This window comes from Solea solea, chromosome 4 (assembly GCF_958295425.1).
Source record: "Solea solea chromosome 4, fSolSol10.1, whole genome shotgun sequence".
NCBI classification, from domain to species: domain Eukaryota; kingdom Metazoa; phylum Chordata; class Actinopteri; order Pleuronectiformes; family Soleidae; genus Solea; species Solea solea.
Window position 1 is genome coordinate 11,701,265 of NC_081137.1, and position 19,202 is coordinate 11,720,466.

The 19,202-nt window shown below is 41.6% G+C and overlaps 1 protein-coding gene across 4 annotated transcripts in view; it reads right to left on the reverse strand.

Annotated features, from left to right (window-relative positions):
• Nucleotides 1-827: 827 nt before the first annotated feature.
• The window catches only part of LOC131458436 (roundabout homolog 2-like), a 148,168-nt gene continuing 129,793 nt past the window's right edge, over nucleotides 828-19,202 (reverse strand). For 2 of the 4 annotated variants that reach the window (XM_058627544.1, XM_058627541.1), the window contains exons 15-27: nucleotides 17,848-17,972; nucleotides 17,344-17,515; nucleotides 15,857-16,033; nucleotides 14,971-14,997; nucleotides 14,846-14,885; nucleotides 11,143-11,270; nucleotides 9,273-9,545; nucleotides 7,797-7,959; nucleotides 6,312-6,572; nucleotides 5,356-5,561; nucleotides 3,211-3,372; nucleotides 2,838-3,092; nucleotides 828-2,289 (exon numbers count right to left, since the gene is read on the reverse strand). In XM_058627544.1, coding sequence (XP_058483527.1) covers nucleotides 2,288-2,289; nucleotides 2,838-3,092; nucleotides 3,211-3,372; nucleotides 5,356-5,561; nucleotides 6,312-6,572; nucleotides 7,797-7,959; nucleotides 9,273-9,545; nucleotides 11,143-11,270; nucleotides 14,846-14,885; nucleotides 14,971-14,997; nucleotides 15,857-16,033; nucleotides 17,344-17,515; nucleotides 17,848-17,972 — 1,991 coding nt within the window. In that variant the 3' untranslated portion in view covers nucleotides 828-2,287. The remainder of the gene's footprint in view (nucleotides 2,290-2,837; nucleotides 3,093-3,210; nucleotides 3,373-5,355; nucleotides 5,562-6,311; nucleotides 6,573-7,796; nucleotides 7,960-9,272; nucleotides 9,546-11,142; nucleotides 11,271-14,845; nucleotides 14,886-14,970; nucleotides 14,998-15,856; nucleotides 16,034-17,343; nucleotides 17,516-17,847; nucleotides 17,973-19,202) is intronic. The other 2 variants (XM_058627543.1, XM_058627542.1) reach the window with 2 other exon arrangements.

Below are 19,202 nucleotides of genomic sequence, written 5' to 3' on the forward strand. Positions count from 1 at the left end.
TTTAAATTATATGTTGAGGTCAGTGACGTGCGGTCAGGGGAGGCAGGGGAGATCAACCCTAAAATGTTTTTTTTTTTAATTTTAACAAATCGAATTTGACCATATAATAATAAATATTATTTTGTTTTTCTTGCTATTGTATTGTGGAACAGTATGGAATTGACTAATGCATCATTAAAAGCTTTGAAAACAACTAAATGTTTCAATTAAGGTCAAAATTGATATATAAGCTCATTGTATGCACATTGTTTGAATGACTTGATTTTGGAGGATGAGATGACTTCAATAACACGGCCTGACACACAGCACTCACTAGTCCAACACTAACTGAACCAGGTCACCCACCCTCAGTTGAGTTTCCCTCCACTAGAGGAGCCAGAGAGTGAAACCCACACCAATATTCTCCTTTTTCCAGCCTCGCACTAACTTTCTTCATTTCTTTGTGCTGCACTTAATGAAAAGTTCCACCTGTGTAGCATTGAAATCAGGGGCGGCCCATCCATAGAGGGCGCTATAGGGCGCCGCCCCACAAGTCTCACATGAAGAAGAAGATAGGAATTATCTAAAATCATTTAAAAAAAAACATTGAAAATTGAAATAAACAGAGCATCATGTCTGATCTTTAATCGATCGCCCACCACTTCGATCCACATGTTTTTTTCTTTTGATTCGTGTAGTGCTTTTTTTAAAAAAACCTCTTTTCATTAAAATATGTCCACCCCTCCATCATTTTTTTATCACCAGCTGCCACTGATCAAAATAATAATTTGCACAACTAACTGTCAGAAAAATTCAAACCAGTGCGCAAGACAATGGGAGAAATCCGGTTCATTTTCACATACACATTTTATTTTGCATCAAGGTATTGGAAAAAAAAAGAAAATGGCCCTACTGTATGTGGGTGTGTATTCCTGAGGGCAATAAACAATCTCCAAAGGGAGAGCAATTCCCAGAACAATGATCACAACAAAACCAAATCCAAAACAAGTGTAAATGCAATCATGAATTGGCTAAAATGTGAAATGTTTTTTTGTTTTTTTTTTCAAGTTCATAGGCCTCTGCAGGTCGATAGTGTAATTCCAGTGTAAAATATGACAACAACTCCAGTAGAATTTCTTTGATGTTTAACATCACATATAGCTTATTTGCCTTCACGTGACATCAGGACATTACCATGCATTATTCTCTGCATAAAGTCGTACAGTACATGGCCTGTGGCTTTCCAAAAAAACTCCCTTTCTTCTCATTATTTCCCTTATATTGTCCTCTGAATATTGCACCAACACCATGTCACTGTGTGTCATGACAACAGAAATAAATAAATACACAGTATATAGTATTAACAGATTCTTTTTGGGGAACGGCAAAGAAGTGATACGTCGTTTTTCTCTCATGTCGTTGCTTTGGATATCGCGACTGACGTGTTGCTTGGTTACCATAAAAAATGTTCTGGTAAGTGTTTGCTAAAATCAGTGTTAGTATAATGTAGTAATATGTCTCCCAGAAAAAAGTATGGAACACAGTTAGTTATTTTGGCATATAATATCCAAGTATTTACCTGTGTTTTTTTTCCCCTTCTCTCTCTTAATTCTCAATATACGAGTATTTTTTACAGCACAGCCAAGTATATATCATCTGATTAGGTTCGGTTTAACATACACGTCCTACTTTGCCATTATGATTCATAACCTCAGCTCAGCTGACAATGGGTTTGTGCTTATTTTCACCAAAAATGCTCTGTGCAAAGTACAACAATACAGTATAGCTTCGTCGAAATAAGCCAACAGTTTGAGCATTAATGAAAAATAAAAAAAAGAAAGAAAAAGATTCACAGTAATAACAACACAAAATAGACAACATTAGGGTTTGGCTTGCATAGCAAAGCAAACGAAAAAAAAACATTAATAAAAAAACATATTTACAAATAATGCAAGTCCTTTTTCATTTTAATTAGTCATTCCATCGTGATTTTTTTCTTCATCGCCACCGTGTGTACATCATGTGACAGAAAAGAGAAGCAGACACTTAACATACTGTTCACTCTTTTGGACGAGGAGGGTGAGGGACGGAAATAATACTGTGAGACTGGTGTCTGTGTCTGTACATGACATTTACAGCTCTGCTCTTTATCGCTCACTCCCGTCTTCGATCTCTGTCTTCATTCTCTCCGTCTTCCAAGCGTCGTTCCAACATCGCTCGGTGTCACTCGCAGTGAGAAGAATCTCATGGCGCTTGAGAACATGGTGTCCTGGGACAGTGGGTGGTGGGGAGCGAGGCTTTCCAAAGACTCTGAAAGACAGGCAGGTAGACACGGCACAGAAAAATACAGTGAAATATTCTGAGAGTTTTTCTTTTGCTATGTATCTGCTGTATATCTTAGCTAAAATCAAGCAAGACAAACACGGCAGCTTGTTACTCTGAGCTGTAACACATTATTCTCATCACTTAAAGCTCCAATATGCAAGAAGTAGTGTTATGAAATGATGATATTACTGTACATATTGTAATAAACAGAACACCTCTGTATTCCACAGCACATCAGTGAACTATGTTGGCCTCCACATACCATAGAGGATGTTGTTAACCTTCATTTGTAGTAAACTACAGTGGGATGTAAGTGTATTCTACTGTTTCTGTCTTTTATGGAATAACTGACCTTAGCTATAAAGGAAAATGCCAGTATGTTTTAAGGCTATTGGCTCATTTGTGTTTGTCTTTATTTTTTATTTTTAAAATCTTGATAACATGCAAAGTCCACCATCCTACAGAAAAATCATCTTTAAAGAGCTTTAATTATGTGGCTATATTCTGTGTTACACTATGTCAGGTTCACTCACAGTGTTCCCTTCTCTCTGTGCTGTTTGTGGGAGGATGCCCACTATGGGAGGGATCTGTGCCAGGTCTCTTGTGGGAGCCTCTGCTCAGTGTGGCCTTGTTGGACGTCGCCGTGCCGCTCCAGGAAGCCATATGCTGCCGCTCCAGCGTTGACACGGTCACCATGCACTCTTCAGAGGGATCTGAGCCTGCAGCTGCCCACGAGCCGTGCATGTGGGAGCCCACGCTGTGCAGGGACTTCATGGTCGGTGTGTGGGCTGGTAAGTGGAAGAGGAAGATGGGACATCATGACACGGGGAAGTGGTTGGATGTCCTCTAAATGAGGGTTCTATGACAAATAACGACTGAGAGTGAGTGTGAGAGAGTTGGTCTTACTGTCTGTGTTCGTGTCTCTTCCTCTGGACAGAGTCCCAACCTTGTCTGCCTGAGGTTTGAGGCCGGTCAGTAGTGCCCTCTTGTGGCCAAGGCTGTGCATGCCCTGTGTGCCATGGTTCGCTGTGCCAGAAGTGTCTGAGCGAATCGGCTGAGGGGGTTTACCTGTGATGCGTGAGTTAGAGAGTCACTGGAGATAAAGATTTGACTCAGCATCATCTGGACAAGTATACACACACACTGAAGTGTGGTGTGGTTATGCAAATCTGTCACACAGAAATGTATTATTATGTCAAACCGGCATTCAACACAATTAAATATCAAGATTTATCGAAACAAGTCAAGATGATTCATACCTTGATTCGGTCACATGGGGCATTTGTGCAAACAAACAACCATAAATCCTTGAGTCAGTGAATCTAGTCTTTCTGAATGCTTCTTTAAGCAGACTTTAAAGGGATAGTTCAGGGACCAGCCTGAGACGTCAATGCTTATTTTTTAAATCATGGTAGTATCAACGGTAGATTTAAGCCACTTCATATAAGTTCTTCACCTGCTTAAGGCTACATTTACTTAAGAATATGTTGCCAATTTATTTTGTTATTGGACAGATTTTTCCAAACAGAAAACTGAAGTTTGTAATCCACTCTAGACCAGCAGCTCCTGTGTCTCCGTGAGCTAAAACCGTTGATTTTCTCCAGGAACTCTATGGAGTTTCTAACAAGTTTACAAACTTCACTCTCCAGTCTAACATCGTTTGATAATGCATCAAACGTGTTCTTGGTCTCAGGTCCCCAAACAACCTCACCTAAAAAAAAACATTTTATTTGCTACAGCAATGCAAGCAACTCTGGTCTATGAAGAAGAATTGTAATGTTTTATGCATCATTGAACAATATTTCTATGGCTTTGTAAATTTGTAAATGTATTTAGTCACACTGACCTTGATGATGCCCTGTGGTTTATTACATATTCTCAATCCCTTAACTTATCAAACAGTAGAGTCTAAAACTGGTACAGTTTTGTCCCTGTGGGAGAAACTTTGAAGTTTTCCTTTCAGACAGAACCCTATTTATAAATGCATCTTAAATGTTGGACATGCGGCTTTTAAGTAGAGCCTCAATAACATTTATATATAATGGTGTCAGTGTCAACACAAGGATGTCTGGAAGTAACTTTGAACAGACTGGTTGAAGTGGAGTGTAAATAGTAATGTGAATAATTAGAGTTTTTAAGGTCATAAAACTCTTTCACTTGAAGCCAATTATATTTTCTAAGTTAACTTTAAATGCTAATCACCATCCCAGCTGGCTAATATCCAAGCATACCACTACTGGAGTGGTGTGGTGAATGGTCTTTGTGATACACTGTGTATAGTGTAAAAATTGAATGCAAAAAAAAAAACACACAGAAAGTCCAGGCCTCCTCTAGAGGTGGTGCCAACCCTGGATCTCTGGTGAGAGACAAGTGTTGTGCAACTAAACCACTTTTCCTCGACGTAGATAGGAACATAAATAGCAAAAACAGCCACTGCTGTGATAAGAACATCTGTTCACACTTTAGTGACACATTTTTCTTTAAAACCAGCACAGAGGATGTTGCTTTATTCCTAAAAAGTGACAGATTTGTTGCTAACCTGTTTTGCTGCTGATCACTTGCCTCCTAGTCTATAGGCGTGTTTCCATTAAGTTGAACACTTTGGTTTGGTACAGTGCAGTATGTGTTTTCTTGCGTTTCCATTAGGAATAGTACCAAAATAACAAGCTCCAGCGGTTAAATCTTTTAGCACCCTTCCCTTGGGGTACCAGAGTAAATGGTACAGTCGAGCGACAGTCAGCTGATTGGGTGACAGAAAAATGTCATTCTATTCTCAAAGCTTGACGTCTTTTTGAGGCAAACAGCCACAAAGCAAGAAAAGAGTTTCAGTTCGATGTCATCATTCGTTGTTGTCGTCACAGCACACTACGTGATGCGGCCATTAGGCACAGCCTACAACCCCACCCACCAAGTAAAGGCAAACCTGACCCAGGGCTTTACCATTCCAAACCAAACTACCTACTATAATGACTAGATCCATATCACACAGTGTGATTTATAATGACGCAACAACATTTCTGAATTCACACAGGAGGCGTCACACATACGTACCTGAGCCATCAAGGTTATCCATGCTATGACCAGGAATGTATTCAAAGCCACACAAGTTCTTGGACACCACTGCGTATCTTTCCTCCTCCTCGTCATCCTCGTCTTCTGAAAGAAGGGTGGCCCCCAAATCCGAACCCAAGGTGCTGGACATGAAGTCCACTGGAGGAATGGGAGTCTTGGACACATTTGGCGTGCTCTTCATGTGCCTAATTCATTGTTGGGAAACACCGTATATTAACGACCACAACACTTTTAAATTGGGGTGTTCGAAACGATCTAAAATATTATGCATGGAATCTTTCAGAATGTATAATGGCGTGTGTTCAGAAAGGCAGAGATGCAATGTGCAGATACTAAAAATGCCTGCAGAGGTTTCACTGATTACTTCCTCGGCAGTGGTGTGTGACGTGCGAACACAATGGTGTTGTAATTGGAGTGGAGAAAGGATATGTGGATGTGCAGGGCTGTCACCAACATGCCTCTTATCTCGTCCACAGCTGTCCTCCATGATGGCTCACATCCCGCCATGGAGGGGATGCATGCATAATTACTAACTCTATTTACTGATGTCAGAACAGCATGTTAGACTAAACCCAGTCATTACCCTCCAACACATGTCGCTGGCGCTGACTTGTCAAGTTTTCCAATGCTCCATCACAGGTGTAATCAATGGAGAGCTGTTTTTATCTCCAGCGAGAAAGACGCACGGCAGTATACAGCTGACACATGTGAATACCAGCGTTCCAAGATGCTCAGACATCGGCTATTGATATGTAAAAATCCAAACTACCAACAGAATAAAATGAATACATTTACAGGTATCTCTCCTTCGGCGTGAAACAAAACATAAGTGAAGAAAATTAGGCTGCCTACACGCAGAATACAGCTTTGAAATGATGTATCACTCCCACAGGTCTTATTTATTGGAACCAGAAAAGAACTTGAAAGATCCTCACCATGACTGCTTGGCCACCTCGTATTGGTAAGCTCTGGTGAGCTCGTCCAAGTGGGCCTGCAGAATGGATTGCATTTCTTCGTGATGGGTGGAGCTGAGAGAGGAGGAAGACGGCTGGCTGAAGGGAGACGCTGCCGGAGAAGAACATCTCCCTCTCAGAGGAGGAGTGGGGCCTCTCTCCTCCTCCACCTCATTGTCCAAGGTCTGATGGTGGTAAGTATGAACGGACATGGGTGGTGCCCAGCTGTTGCTGTCATATCTGCTACATGGACAAAATGTCAGAAACAAAATATGTGAAGACTTTATTTCAAATAAGTAAGAGGTGGTGTCCATCTGAAAATGAATTTACCCAAACTAGTGGCCATTGCTGGTCTTTGAAACAGGGTAAGCTCATATCAGGTCAAGTTATGTATACAATAATTATCCCCTCCCCCCTCCACTGTCATGGAAGCCCAGCTTCCCTGGAAGTGATATTTTTGTCACATTTGTCCTATCACCGTTGAGCTCACCGCAGTGAAAAAAAAACCTAATCTGTGTCGTCCCATAGAGAGCAGTTGAAGCTGAGCTAAGTGGTTTTTAATGCGGAGGCTGCTATGGGAACATGAAAATCACGTAAAGTCGATCCATCACCTGTGATAAACAGCTGATTCTGAAAGTACTATTGACACGTTCTAATCGCATTCTAGCGCACATTTAGGACAGAAATGTAAATACAACACAGCACGTAGTTGACTTTGACATTTTAGAGGAATCGATTTTGCTTAAAACAAATTAAAAAAATTAAAGCCACCTAACAAAAGGGTGATAATAAAATCTATGCGGATACACAATTGAGTCCACAATATCGTATTATGGTCTTTATCTCCTTGAGAGACAGCATTTTTGGGGCTGGAAACTGAAGTTTATAAATTGTTTTCTCTCCTGCACCAAAGCCCACAAAGAAAACTAAATCCAAACAAAATAACACTTTAAACTTAGTGATGGAGGCAGCAGTGGATCAACAACTTTGAGATGAAGCCAAGATAAAGCAAATATATTGTGACGATAAGGTTAAGTGGTTAAAATCAGGCAGCCAGTGAGTCAGAACGTCATACAACTACACTTCAAAAAGCCTTATTATTATTATTATTATTATAATTATTATTATAAATAAGTTATAATAATTATCAGCTCTTTACTCTGTGAGTTAAATGTGTATTATGCTTTGCTGCTGCATAAATGTGACACACAAAATGGCTGCCTCTGTAAAGCAGGGCTCTTAGGAAACCAAACATTTGTTTAAGTGATTATACACTTCAACAAAGATACTTATGGGTAATATTTCTGCCACGCTGACTGTTATACAGTGGATGTTTAATACAAACATACTATGGTTAGGACTTCACATTGCTAGGACTAAAACACACACTCTGGCCACAGGTGCAGGATTGTCTGACCTGTGTGTAGAAAATAGGGCAGAGATTGATGAGATATGAACATGTCTTACCCTCCTCCGTGCTTTTCCTCAGGGTAACAGTCAAGGTCAACCTCTGTACCAGGGAGCGGGTGCATAGGTGGTTGAGGCAGAGGCATGTTAGCCCAACATGTCCCATTTGATTTGGAGGTCTTTGTTCCACCCTTCACCTTCTTTTTCTTCCCAACCTTTGCACCTGGGGGTGGATGAAGAGGGAGCGATGTTTAGCCTTGTCTTCACAACACTAAGAAATCCCTGTGCACTCAACACACAATGTGACTTAAAAGCTATCTCCCATCTTATAAAAGCCTTTTATTCTCACTTTTTAGTGTTTTGACAGCACATGTGGAATATTTTTCGAAATGTTCCACTTTTGAGTTTTTTTTTTTCCCCATACAGCTTCTCTACTTCATCTCTGGAAAGCACACAGCACAGCCTATTGTGCAAAACCACAAAACTACACAAACACTGACTAAAAATGCCTCCTCGACTTGACAAAAGCGAATGTACATCGAATGAAGAACTTGGGAACACTTAGGGAATTTTCTGCCACTGCTAATCAAATTAGGGCAAAAAGAAATGTGTCATGATTGTGTGACATTTCTGGGGTAGATGAGCTCCCAGGGTAGGACTGTGATGAAGACAAGACGAGGATTTAAAAACATTAACCTCGGGCATCCATTTTGAGTAAACACGTAAATAAAATCCTTTCCCCCTTTTGCTCTTTGCTTGTAAAAAAAATTAACTCAGAACAATTCCAACGTACAAATACACCATTTAACTGGACCACTCTCCTTGTCCCAGTATACCAGCAATAGCTAGGAATACGTTTTACTGAATGAAGTGTTTCCATCTTTACAACACTTGGTGGCGATATACTGTACATCCTTTCAGCTTGTCAGGATTGAAGCAATTTTCCGGATGACCTTTTAGATCACAGACCAAAACAGCTATAGCTGGTGGGTAGTTGGTGCCATGTCATGCCACATTATCTGCCTTTACTACCTCTATTATTGGCTTCATGTATTTCAATGGGCGGGAATTGTGTCAAGTTGAACATATACGCCATAAACAGTTTATAAAAAAGTGGTTCTTTAGTTTCCTTCCTGAAGCCAGCAGTGAAAATATACAGAATGAATCACCAATAATTCAGTTTGAATTGAAGTCTATGGTAAAATTAGTGCCTACATCCCAGTTGATTTATAATGTCAGTAATCTTTGTAAAGTATATTCCCTTTAGATTTAGAGGATATGAGTGGACAACAGTGTGATTGACAGCTGGTATCGTCCAATAGGTCAAATTGCAACTTGGTACACGCGCTAGCTAGCTTGTCTTCCAACCACATTATCTGTACATGCTAGTCCAACTTTGTGAAATTGTATTTAATACACTGTCAGTCTGCCTTATATGAAACACACACAAAGACAAAGACACATACACAAGAGTACACCTTAACACAAACAAAAAGAAACAAACAATGAGGCTCTGTCGTGCTCTCGCTTACATACCACTGCCAGGGTGTCTGTCTGTTAGCGAGTAGCCCAGGTTTGCTATTTCCTGCTGGGCTTGGAGAGAGGCCTTCCAGCGTGGATCTGGTCTGTCCACAGCCAGCTCGTGGAAACTGTTGGACTGGAGTATCTGTGTGGTGGCATAGGGGGTGGGCTGAGTGCCTCGTGCTGGACTGCTGTAACCGGCCTTCCCCATGAAGTCAATACTGCTGTAGATGGCACCATCAGACAGCATGGTGCCCGTCTTCTCCACCGCTGCGGACGGTAAAACATCTGAGATTATGGAAGAGGAGAGGGACGATGAGGGGAAGGGATCATGGAGCGATACATTGACGCGGAGTTAACGATCTTTAAGGTCATTAACACTCCCCACTGCTCTGGCACTCTGTATTAGTTAAATACAGGCCTCAAACGGCTTTGATATGAATGAATGTGATTATCTAGGGCCATAATGAGCATGCAACACTCTGTTGGAGGCCAGTGAAGAGGGACACTCTAACAGCGCTAACCTTCAGCTCTACTGTCCTGCCCACATGGAGCCCGCAGTTAACCAGGGTCCACGTGAGTTCAGAATGCATGAAAACATTCACAGTAAATAAATAAATAAATAAATCATACACCTGCATTAACGATGTTATGAAAATGACACGGGATGAAAAGAATATTTGAAAAACCAAGACACTGTATTTTTGGGAAAGTTAAAAAGCTGGTTAATAAAGTAGTGACTGCAAATTTCAAAAGCTACATATTATGAGAGCTCGGCTGGAAAAGAAAAAGTAGATTAAATATTGAAAAAAAGTGGTTACTATTCATTTCTATGATGAATATGATGCCATTTCTATTTCTATTCATATTAATATAGCCTTTATAATTTGGTTTGTGAAATCTTTTGCTATATAACCTTGATTGAAATCTTTTCACTCAACACCAAACAGCAGCTCTTCATCTCTCTTTTCTCTCTCCTTTCTTTCTCATCACAAATTAAAAACAATAGTGCAACACTTTTAAATATAATGTCCATTTGATTCAAAGCATTGTCGTGTGAGTTCACACACTGCTGATTAAGAGTATCAGCTCCGCATGACTCTCTATGTGTTTGTCGGTATAGCTGTGTTTAGACCTTGCGTCGCCTGGCGATATTCCCACACTCTACACAGGAAGTGATTGTGCGAGGCAGTAAAGTGAGATGGCGGCAAACAGGTTTTCTCGGATATATGTTTTCTTGACTCCACCTGACCCTGCACTGCTGCTGTATACACACAAACATCCCCTCAGTCAGGTCTGATAGTATTGCTTCACTGAGCCTGGACGCGGCATACAAATGACATTGTTTCTGTTAAATGAAGACCGAAATGACCGAACCGAGGCAGAATCAACAACAGCAACAATCACCAAAAGTTAAACACTGCAGCTTTAAGCCCAAAGATCAGCCTTGTCAAAGCAAATTAGCAAAGTATGGACCTCAAAGGCTCTTTTAATTATGGCGCGCATGTGTGTTTGTGTGTGTGTTTGTGTGCTTATGCTTGATGTGCTTCCCAAAGGATGAACGTCAAAACTGTCCAACTAGGCATCGCTAAAGCGGAGCTCCCCTCAGCAACCAAGCCTGTGTGTGTGTCTTCTCCGAGGCTCAGGCACCAATGACTCATTTGTGGAGTTAGTTAATCAAGCTATATCGTTTAGAGCAATAGATAATGCTGATAAAATATGCTTATTTATATGCAGAAATTATTAACAAACTGTTCAGAGGAGACTGGATATGGATTATTCCTGTGATTTTACTGATTCACTGAGTGAGGCGTTGTTCTTCAGTTTTGTAAAAATTGTTGGTAAAAATGTGTAAATAAATATAATTTCTTAAACAAATTCTTACCTCCGCGCCCAAAGTTGTTGCCACCCTTTGGACTGTCCAAGCCCCTGGTAGCTGGGAGGCTTGTGGAGGGCCAGGAGTCGGCTAACCACGGAAGGCCAGGGTCACCTGCCTTCAATAGCCCAGGGCGGCTGTGAGGGTGTTTATAAGGAGATAAAAACAAGTGAGGGAGAGAGAAACACAGAGGTGTAACATAGTTAAATACTCGGTCTGCACCGTAACTGTTGAGCTCATCAACATCAAAAATGATGAGAAAACTCATTCAGCGTGTTCTCTCCTATGGCGCAGCAGCAGATGCAGCTGCAGCAACCCACTACACAGGCAACAATAAACTACACAGAGACATAAAATGGCAAGTCTATAAATCAGAGTGCTGCCTGCCCCTAAACTCCAGCACCCTCAACTCTCCCCGGAGGAACAAGGCAGGCCTTAAATACACACTAAATCCACTTTAGAGCCTGAGCACAACAGAAATTTACATTTTAAATTGAGAATCATGGACAGCCTCTGGCAGATCAGCTACACTGGCGCACTGTCGCCATGGCAACAGAGACAGCAAAAGCCCATTAGCTGGTTTAGGGAAAGCTACTGTCTCATTTTGTCTCAGTGAAATACAACGGTCGTGAAAACAGGCTTTGACTTCAAGGTAGAGGAGTTGTGGGCAGTGATTCAAGGAGAAAAAAGAAAGCGATTTACAACTGCATTGTATCAACTGCTATAAAACGGCAAAAAAAAAACAAAAAAAAACCACTTACATGCCTTCTGCAGTCGGTTTGCATATATTTACTTAACGTGTGGCTACACAGTGAATTTTTCACTGGCTTGGCAAGTACCGAGGGAATCTGTGACAGCTGACTGGGTTGATGGCTACAAGGTGTTCAAACAATTATGTCCATTATTTACCTTTCTAAAATACACAGGCATGACCATACAGAATCAGTTATTTTAGCTTTGGTTATTTATCTCAGATTCAGTCACTTATATAGGCTGGTCCTTGAAACACTCATCAACAACCCAATTTGTTGTTCTTATTTTTGTTATTTTTCCATATTTTGTTTATGAACTTGTGTATTTTGTTTTGTGTGTTATCTTTGTCGTAATAATGCTTTGGTTGGATGAATTTTGAGGATGGTTTGTAAGCCAGGTGAAAAGGCATCCCTCCTTAAGAAGAGGAAATGAAGAATAGAAAGAAGCGCAGACTCCTGCTGTGAGGCTGCAGTACCACTGATTGAGAAAGAGGGAGGCAGAGAGCAGGACTTTAGCCCAAACAGTTTGTATGTTGTTAAACTGCCACCAAAATGGTTTGTTGAACAGCAAGTTTAATAACAGCACATTTACATTTATATTCTGTACAAACACTAAAGAACAGCATCCAATTTTTTTTTTGTAGACTTTTCAATCATTCGAATTTGGAAGGTGACAAAGTCAGAAGATATACTTTTATCACTCGACAGGGACTTAAAGTGTTACCAAATGAAGTTGCTCTGGCTCTGGACTTATCTGCTTGCTTAGGTACAGGAAAGAGGAAGCAGGGAGGAATGCAAAAAAAAAAGCAACTAAACAAAACTTCACTCTTTCGCTTCCTTTCGGTTTCCCCACATTCTCTGTGGTCTGCATAAGTATGGGCATTTTGAGCAGGCTGGGTGCTTTCATGAGCCTCAAGGTCCACCGTCACACTGGAGCCGTGGTGGGTTTCTGTATGCAGAGCTTTTTAAAAAGCACATCCATCAACCCCCCCTCATAACCCCTCCCCCTCCCACGACCTCTCACTCTGCCAGCAACCTCAAGTGAACTGAAGTGGAGCCAGTGAACGAAACAGCAGCCACCTGCTTTAATTGGTAGCACTCACTTCAAAGGAGTGATTAATGATTTCATCAAGTGGATATCATACAGCCATATGAGTAAGCTGGGAGTACACTGTGCAAATCAAAATGACCGTGTCAAGAAATCTTCATTTCAGTTATTACAGTGGGTTGTTGCCACTTAAGAGGCAGGGTGAGGGTTGTAATGTGGCACTAAAATGTCAGTCGCGAAGCTCGAGCTATTTCTCAGGGCCGGCTCGGTGATTAGCACCGCTGCCTCAAACGCAGGAGAGGCTCCAGATTCTACCTGGGCTCGTTCTCTGTATGGAGTTTCATTCATTTATTCATGCATTCACTCGGCCGACCCAGGGTGAAAGGTGGGGGGTCACACTCTGAGCGTCCACTAACCTCTGCATGTTTTTGGACTGTGGGAGGAAATTGAGAAAACCCACTTACACACATTTCATGTTCTATATTTGTGTGGTTTTCTTCTTGCCAGGTTTAAACATGTGTAGTTTACATGGGTTAATACGTTTAACAAGTAGTCTGCCTTATACAATTATAAAAAAAAACACCTTTAATATCAATCAAATACTTCTCTATATAAATGCCAGCTTCAATGGCGTGCTTTTATTTTGAATTGGGTACATCGCCTGTTGTGGTTGAGACAAATTTGACAAATATAGATGTTGAAACCGCGGTAAGAGATAGTTTTCACTGTCTGTTTTGGCTGTGAAGTGCCTGCGGCTTGCGGTAAAAATAGGTGAGACTTCTATTTCCAAAAAATAGCCACGCAGGCAGTGAGAATGCTCAGGTAACATGTGTTCCAGACATTCTGTGATGAAGATGTGTCAAACTGGCTTTATTCCATGTTCAGCCTGCCGGAAAAATAAAAGTAATCTTTGGGAGACAGAGTAGCCAGCCATGTGGCCGGGTATGTGACCCGGTCTGACCGAGGGCCTTTCAGTATGGAGTTTACATGTTCTCACCGTGTGGTTTCCTCCCAGAGTCCAAAGACACCCACAGTTTAACTGGACACTCTAAATTGACTGTAGGAGTGAATGGTTGTTTCAATTCAATTCAATTCAAACAATGTTGTATAGCGCCAAATCACAACATACATTATCTCAAGGCGCCATATATAGACAACATTATAGAGAGCAGAGAAACCCAACAATTCACACAAGGAGCAAGCATCAGTGGAGAGAAAAACAATTCCCTTTCAACAGGAAAAAAATCTCTGACAGAGCCAGACTCAAAGATGTGCGGCCATCTGCCTCGACCAGTTATCTCCGTGTGATGCGTAACCCCGTGATGGACTAGTGACCTGTCCAGGCTGTATACCTCGCCTTTAGCCCTGTGTCAGCTGGGATTTGGAAGTGGACTGAAGTGTGACTTTCAACTGGATTTCTGCACATGGGTCTCAGACGGATCGCTCTGGCTGCTTAAATAGGATTTAGAATTGTCTTTTGTGTCACTCTTAAAGTAACCCACATTGACAACTTCACTTTTTCTCCACTTTTGCTCAGTTTTTGTTGCATTTTTCCTGCATCTGTGTTATTCAGCTGCACCACAAACATGGGGTAACCTACATCATTAACAAAGCAACCTATGCAGAGAGGTTGGTTATGCCTGGACACACAAATCTGATTTGATTGCTTGCAGTTTACAGTCTGCCGGAAAAGATGTGATGTGAGGATAAAACAATAGATTTGCATGAATGTAGCCAAACCTGCCCAAAACTGAATGTGACAGTAAATGGTTGTTTATCTCTGTACATCAGTCCTGTGATAAAGTGGTAGACCCTGCATTCATTGTCAGCCAGGATTGGCTCTTCTCCCCCCCCCCATGACCCACAAAAGATAATCTGTACAGATAATGGATGGATGGATTTGAATTCTCACCTTCCGTTTCTGATCAGGCCTCTGTCTCTTTGAAAAGTGACTTGTTGGGAAAACAGAAGAAAACAGTTAAATTGTGATTATTTTGCATGATCATATCAAATATAATACAAAAGTTAAAGCCGTACCTGCACGGGTGAAGGTGAAGGACTGAACTGCAGAGGAAAAAGACAGGAGAAAAAGTGAAAAATATGTTATATTGATCCGTTGTCTAAAATTTTGCTTGTTTGTTCATTTGTCTTGTGTCAGCGCTGCTCAGATTTTGAGGAAACCGGAGGAGGTAATCCATCAAACTACTGCATTCCAGCATCTTTTGGAAATTACACTGATTGTCCTGAAGGTGAAACGTTTGACCCAGTTCTCCCCGGAGGCATCTTAGTCATCATTTTGTATATTGCTTTTTTCGACATAAAGATAATAATGTTGAGTGTTGGGAGAGACAATGTTGCATTACAAACATTTTGAAATGGAAATTGTACTGTTTGGGAATTAAAGTCGTCACTTTGTGTTTGGGGGAAGGGATCGGACGAGCAGCACTCAGTCACCTTAAATCCCCACGGAATTAGGAAATCGCAGCTCTCCGTGCACAAGTCTCGACAATGAGAGCCGCAATACGCATTACAATAATGAACACTCTGCTGTGTGTGTGTGACTCGTGGGCGGGGGGGGGGCGGGGGGGGTTCAGACCTAAACCTGGACACAGCTCATGTTAATGTGCAAACAGCAGCAGCTATGGACTGATAATGGAGAGGAGATGTTAAATGACTTATCTGGTGTGAACGTATTAGTGTGTCAGGAGTGAGATGGTGATGGAACTCGGCACAGCTGATGCACATCAGTGCACAGTGAATTAAAATAAATGGAGCCCATTTCCGTCCGTGTTCAGTCTCCTCACTTTGTTCTCCATTCCAGCCCAGATGGAGTCACACGTCAGCCTTCACGGAGGAACACGTGAGCGACGGAAAGAGTCTGTTTTTGATGCAGATGAGTGTCGTGAATTGATTCTCTTCTAACCTGCATAGTTGCTGAGTCCCTTCCTCTTCTTCCTCCTCCAGTACAACCAGGCACTGAAGCCCATGAGGACGATCCAGCAGGCTCCTCCCAAACCGGCGATGAAGGCCGGTTGCTTCACCACATCTGAGATGCTGCTGTTGCCCTCGGATCCCGTCATCACATCCCTGAGCTCTGCACCTGCACCAAAGACACACGCCTGAATGGTTATATTTGATTTTGGGCATTTTATTGGTGTTTCAGTTAATTGCTCTGCACAAAGATAATTCACAGGCTGTCACCTGTCAAACCCAATTTAAAGTAAAATAAAAATACTGTATGGCGTGGCCAATTTTGAGTAATTTATGTGTATCGTCGCTTTCAAAACAAATCCCTAGACTAATACGGCCTTTTTATATTGTATTTTAAGAAACCCCAAGCCTTGTTTTACAGAGGCCGCCATTTCGTGCTGCCCCTGTGTCTACAGAAGCCCAAATGGACAAACCTGACAGATCTCACATTTCACTTTTGAATAGGAAGCTTAAAACACAAACAAAGCAGAATAAAACCCTGACCCTTCAAATCATTATAATCACAGTGAATTCTTGTTATTTCACAGTTACAAAATAAGAGGAAATCAAATTTGCAAAGGAAGCAAAAATATATGTGTTTTAATACACGAAGAAACTGCAACAACAACAACAACAGAACCAGTGTTGTATATCAAGCATCACGCAGGAGCAGTAACAGCCAAAGGAGGAGACTATGAATAAACTATAAAAAATAACACACACACAGAGAGAGAGAGAATAAAAACTGCATCAGTGCATCCAATATGTCGGCAGAGTTAATCAATTCAGCTGTGCACTTATCAAGTTGAGCTGCAAGACACGAGATTGACAGAGCAGCTCTGACAGAGTTTGATTTTCTGCTGCGGCTACTGTGCTGTGAAATTACATTCACAGTCTCCAGCAGGAAACACCCCCACCCCACCCGCTCGCCCACCTGCCCCCCCAACCCCATATCATTAAGCTTCAGTCCACATGCTTGTGTTTCCCTTTTTCTTTGCGCGTTAATGCTGTTATTATATATCAGTCAAAAGTCACCGATGAGGAGCATCTGGCCCGGGCTCACATATTGATTCTGGGCTTATATACTCCCGCCATCCTTTAGCCGTTTGATAAAACGTGATAGGCTGATAAGCTCCCGCAAAAAAAAAAAAAAAAAACACTGTCTACTTTGTTAGCAGCAGCTGCACACATATTGAGGAGGATTATTGATATGGCTAACAGTACTTGGCACTGTGTTACCACACTGCTACACTTAATGAACTGTTATTGATTTCTGCGTGGACGTCTACGTTGTAAAGTGCAATCTTCTTTCTTCCAAGTGCTATAAATTGATAAATCAGTTTTCCACGCCCCCACAGTGAGTGATGGACACCCGGGTTTCCACATTATGAAGTCCTTTCATTTGACTCCGGGTTTGTGTGTGCGATGTGAGTGGATTACCCAAGATGATGAGCTGGGGTTTGCTCTTGACCCCCACTCCTGCACTTGTGCCGGCAGCCACCTCCACACGGTACTGCACTCCACTCTGCAGACCCCCGACAACCACTGAACGGATGGTTGCGTCCACAGACTTATTGACATGAAAGCGTGTTTCGTTGGCCAAACACCAGATCTGACAAAGATAAACACAGCAGACAGGTTTCAGCTGGGGGTGGTGCAGCACGTCGCTGAAATACTCAGTTTGATACAGTGTAGGGCTCGTGTGGCGATATGTCAGTGTTTTCAGGCTATGTCGCGATATATGACACACGAGCTGCACCCTGTACCGCTCATTTATCGTAAATATCATATTCAACTCATTTAATTTAACCATGAAAAGACAAAATGTGCCATGTCATGATAATATTCAAAATACAAGATGATATTGTGACTTACGTGAAGATATTAATACATTGATGATAACATTGATACAGTATGTTACAGCACAGAGTGTATCAGACATACCTTGTACTCCTGGATGATGCCGTTCTGCTGGTCAGAGGGAGGAGGGTCCCATGACACACTGATGGACGTGCTGTTATGGCTCCCAACAGTCAACACTGTGACTTGCTGCGGAGGTGCACTGGGTGCTGAGGGGTGAAAAGGAAATACACAAGAAAAATGAAGACCAAAATGACTTACTATCGTGCAGTTTATTTTTTTATTACATTTAATAAATTCACTCAACCTGGTTTGAGGAATCTATATTCGTCCATTCTACTATATGTAGCTTTTAAATATAAATGTCTGTTACATCCCTATGTGTGTGGGTTTTCTCCGAGTCCTTTGGTTTCCTCCCACAGTCCAAAAAACACGCAGAGGTTAATTGAACACGCTAGACTGTGAATGTGAGAGTGATGTTTGCCTGTGTGTCGGTCCTGTGATGGACCGGTGAACCACCTTTCGTCCTGTGTCAGCTGGGATTGGCACCAGTGGCCTTGCGACCCTCATGTGGAGGATAAAAGCGCTCGACAAAGACTGTCTGCTACATTCAAAATATGTAGATGAAGCCTGTCAGCTCCACACGACTCTCCCTGTGTTTCTCAGTTTCTTGTGTCACCCGGTGACATTCACACACGGCACACAGGAAGTGATTTGTTTTATATCAGTTGTGTCGAACACGCCTAAAACTAAACTCCCGAATATAAATATATAGCAATTTGCCCAGAAACCTATTGGACAATAGGTTTCAGTCACAGTGGTATCCACCCATATGTGCCGTACTTGTGCCGGAATCAGAAGTTGTGTATTATCTTGTGCACATGTATAAGACATAGAAACAATGACAACACAAACTCAACAAATAAATCACATAATTCTACAAAAGGGTGCAATGATGGAAACATACTTTACAAAAGGAGACTTCAAACTAGCAATTAAGACCTTTAACTCTTTAGGAAAATGTCTTACTGTTGTAAAACTAATGAGAAGTAGAAGCTCATAGTTCTTTGTGCAACCAGTGGAGGCGCCCCCTCATGGCTATTCAACATATTTTTACTTCTGTGCTGGCTTCCTCCGGCAAACTGGAAGACGATTAGCAAATTCATAGTCGGAAACACAGATTTGTAACTCGGAAAACTCCAAAGCTAGGATTCCAAGGTGGCTGCCAGTCAATAAGTCGTACAAATAGTACTTTTTCATTAGATGTCCGTAGCTACACTGTGTGCGCCAAATACTGCGTAGAGCAGGGGTCTCAAACTCAAATGACCTTGGGGTCACTAAGCATGAACTACTCAATAGAAGGGTGGGCAATATGAACTTTTATAAATTATATTTTAAAATTTAAAATAAAAGTGTCTGTGTTGATATGAAATGATATA